At 30.7% G+C, this 1,065-nt stretch overlaps 1 protein-coding gene across 1 annotated transcript in view; it reads right to left on the bottom strand.

Moving 5' to 3' along the window:
* Nucleotides 1–714, bottom strand: part of LOC108747318 — a gene marked incomplete at its 5' end in the record, with an annotated part of 2,540 nt that extends 1,826 nt beyond the window's left edge. The window contains 1 exon segment of the mRNA XM_018484707.1: nucleotides 695–714. Within this exon segment, the coding sequence (XP_018340209.1) occupies nucleotides 695–714 (20 nt within the window).
* Nucleotides 715–1,065: the final 351 nt, after the last annotated feature.

Genomic DNA, 1,065 nt, shown 5'->3' with positions numbered 1-1,065 from the left:
ATATATACATATATATATGTAACACAGAATCATTACATCCTTAATTGTTATTTTTTCCAATATTAAGCAAAGATGAAATAATCACGCTGTGTTACGACACTACACTGTGGCTCTTGCTGGAGAAAGCACCAACTGTTATAATTAATTCTGATTAATCTTATATTTACGTGGAGACTTGTTGTCTCGTTTCTCTCGTGTCTGCTTCGTGATCTCTAACAATTTGTAATAATTGGTAATTGATGCATTAAAGTATAGAGAAATCTGAGAACAAACGAAACTCATGTGCAGAATCTATATACGCATCTTATAGGATCGAACAGAATGGAACGGAAAAGGAGCAGGATGAGAAGATAGTCAGATTAGATAGATATCCTTTTTTGTTCTTCTTCTGCACTAAATGATCTCAACCCCAATCGGGCAGTGCCTAGTTAAAATTAATTGAATCTAAATGATTTTATGACAATTCTCTCAAGATAATTGATTCACAGCAAAATAGTATAATTCTTTATTGACGCAACTTGTATTTTTCACATGCTGATTGTATAATGTGTGAAATAACCGCGCGCAATTAATAATAGTACATATACGTATAAATAATAATTGTATATACCCCGATGCTAATATGTATATATATATATGTATATATATTTTTTTTTTAATAAAAGAATAATATAACATTATCTACGATACTGACCGTACTACGGATACTCTGATTCGGAATTATAACATTTCCATGTAGCGAGAAACATATTGTGATCCGTGTAAATATAATAATTTTGCAATACAAATGCAAAACTCTTTGTAGTTAGATTTTTTCACCTTCCTTTTCGTTTTTATTTAACAAAGCCTCGTTACTTGGTTGGAAACAAGACCGTCTATATAAATATTAAGACTTTAAATACAAAGCGCCTTTTCGGTCGAGTGTTAAGATGTTGAACTACTATCTAATATACATTCAATTAAATTGAATTAATATTTCAGAAATAAATTGAGAGCCGATGGATTTATCGGATTCACACAATCAATCTGAAACAAATAATCCCCCCCAAATTCTCCCAAATCTTA

This window comes from Trachymyrmex septentrionalis, unplaced genomic scaffold (genome assembly GCF_001594115.1).
Source record: "Trachymyrmex septentrionalis isolate Tsep2-gDNA-1 unplaced genomic scaffold, Tsep1.0 scaffold2, whole genome shotgun sequence".
Taxonomy (NCBI): domain Eukaryota; kingdom Metazoa; phylum Arthropoda; class Insecta; order Hymenoptera; family Formicidae; genus Trachymyrmex; species Trachymyrmex septentrionalis.
Note: the sequence above shows the minus strand (reverse complement) of the source record. Positions and strands in the feature narration are given on the sequence as shown.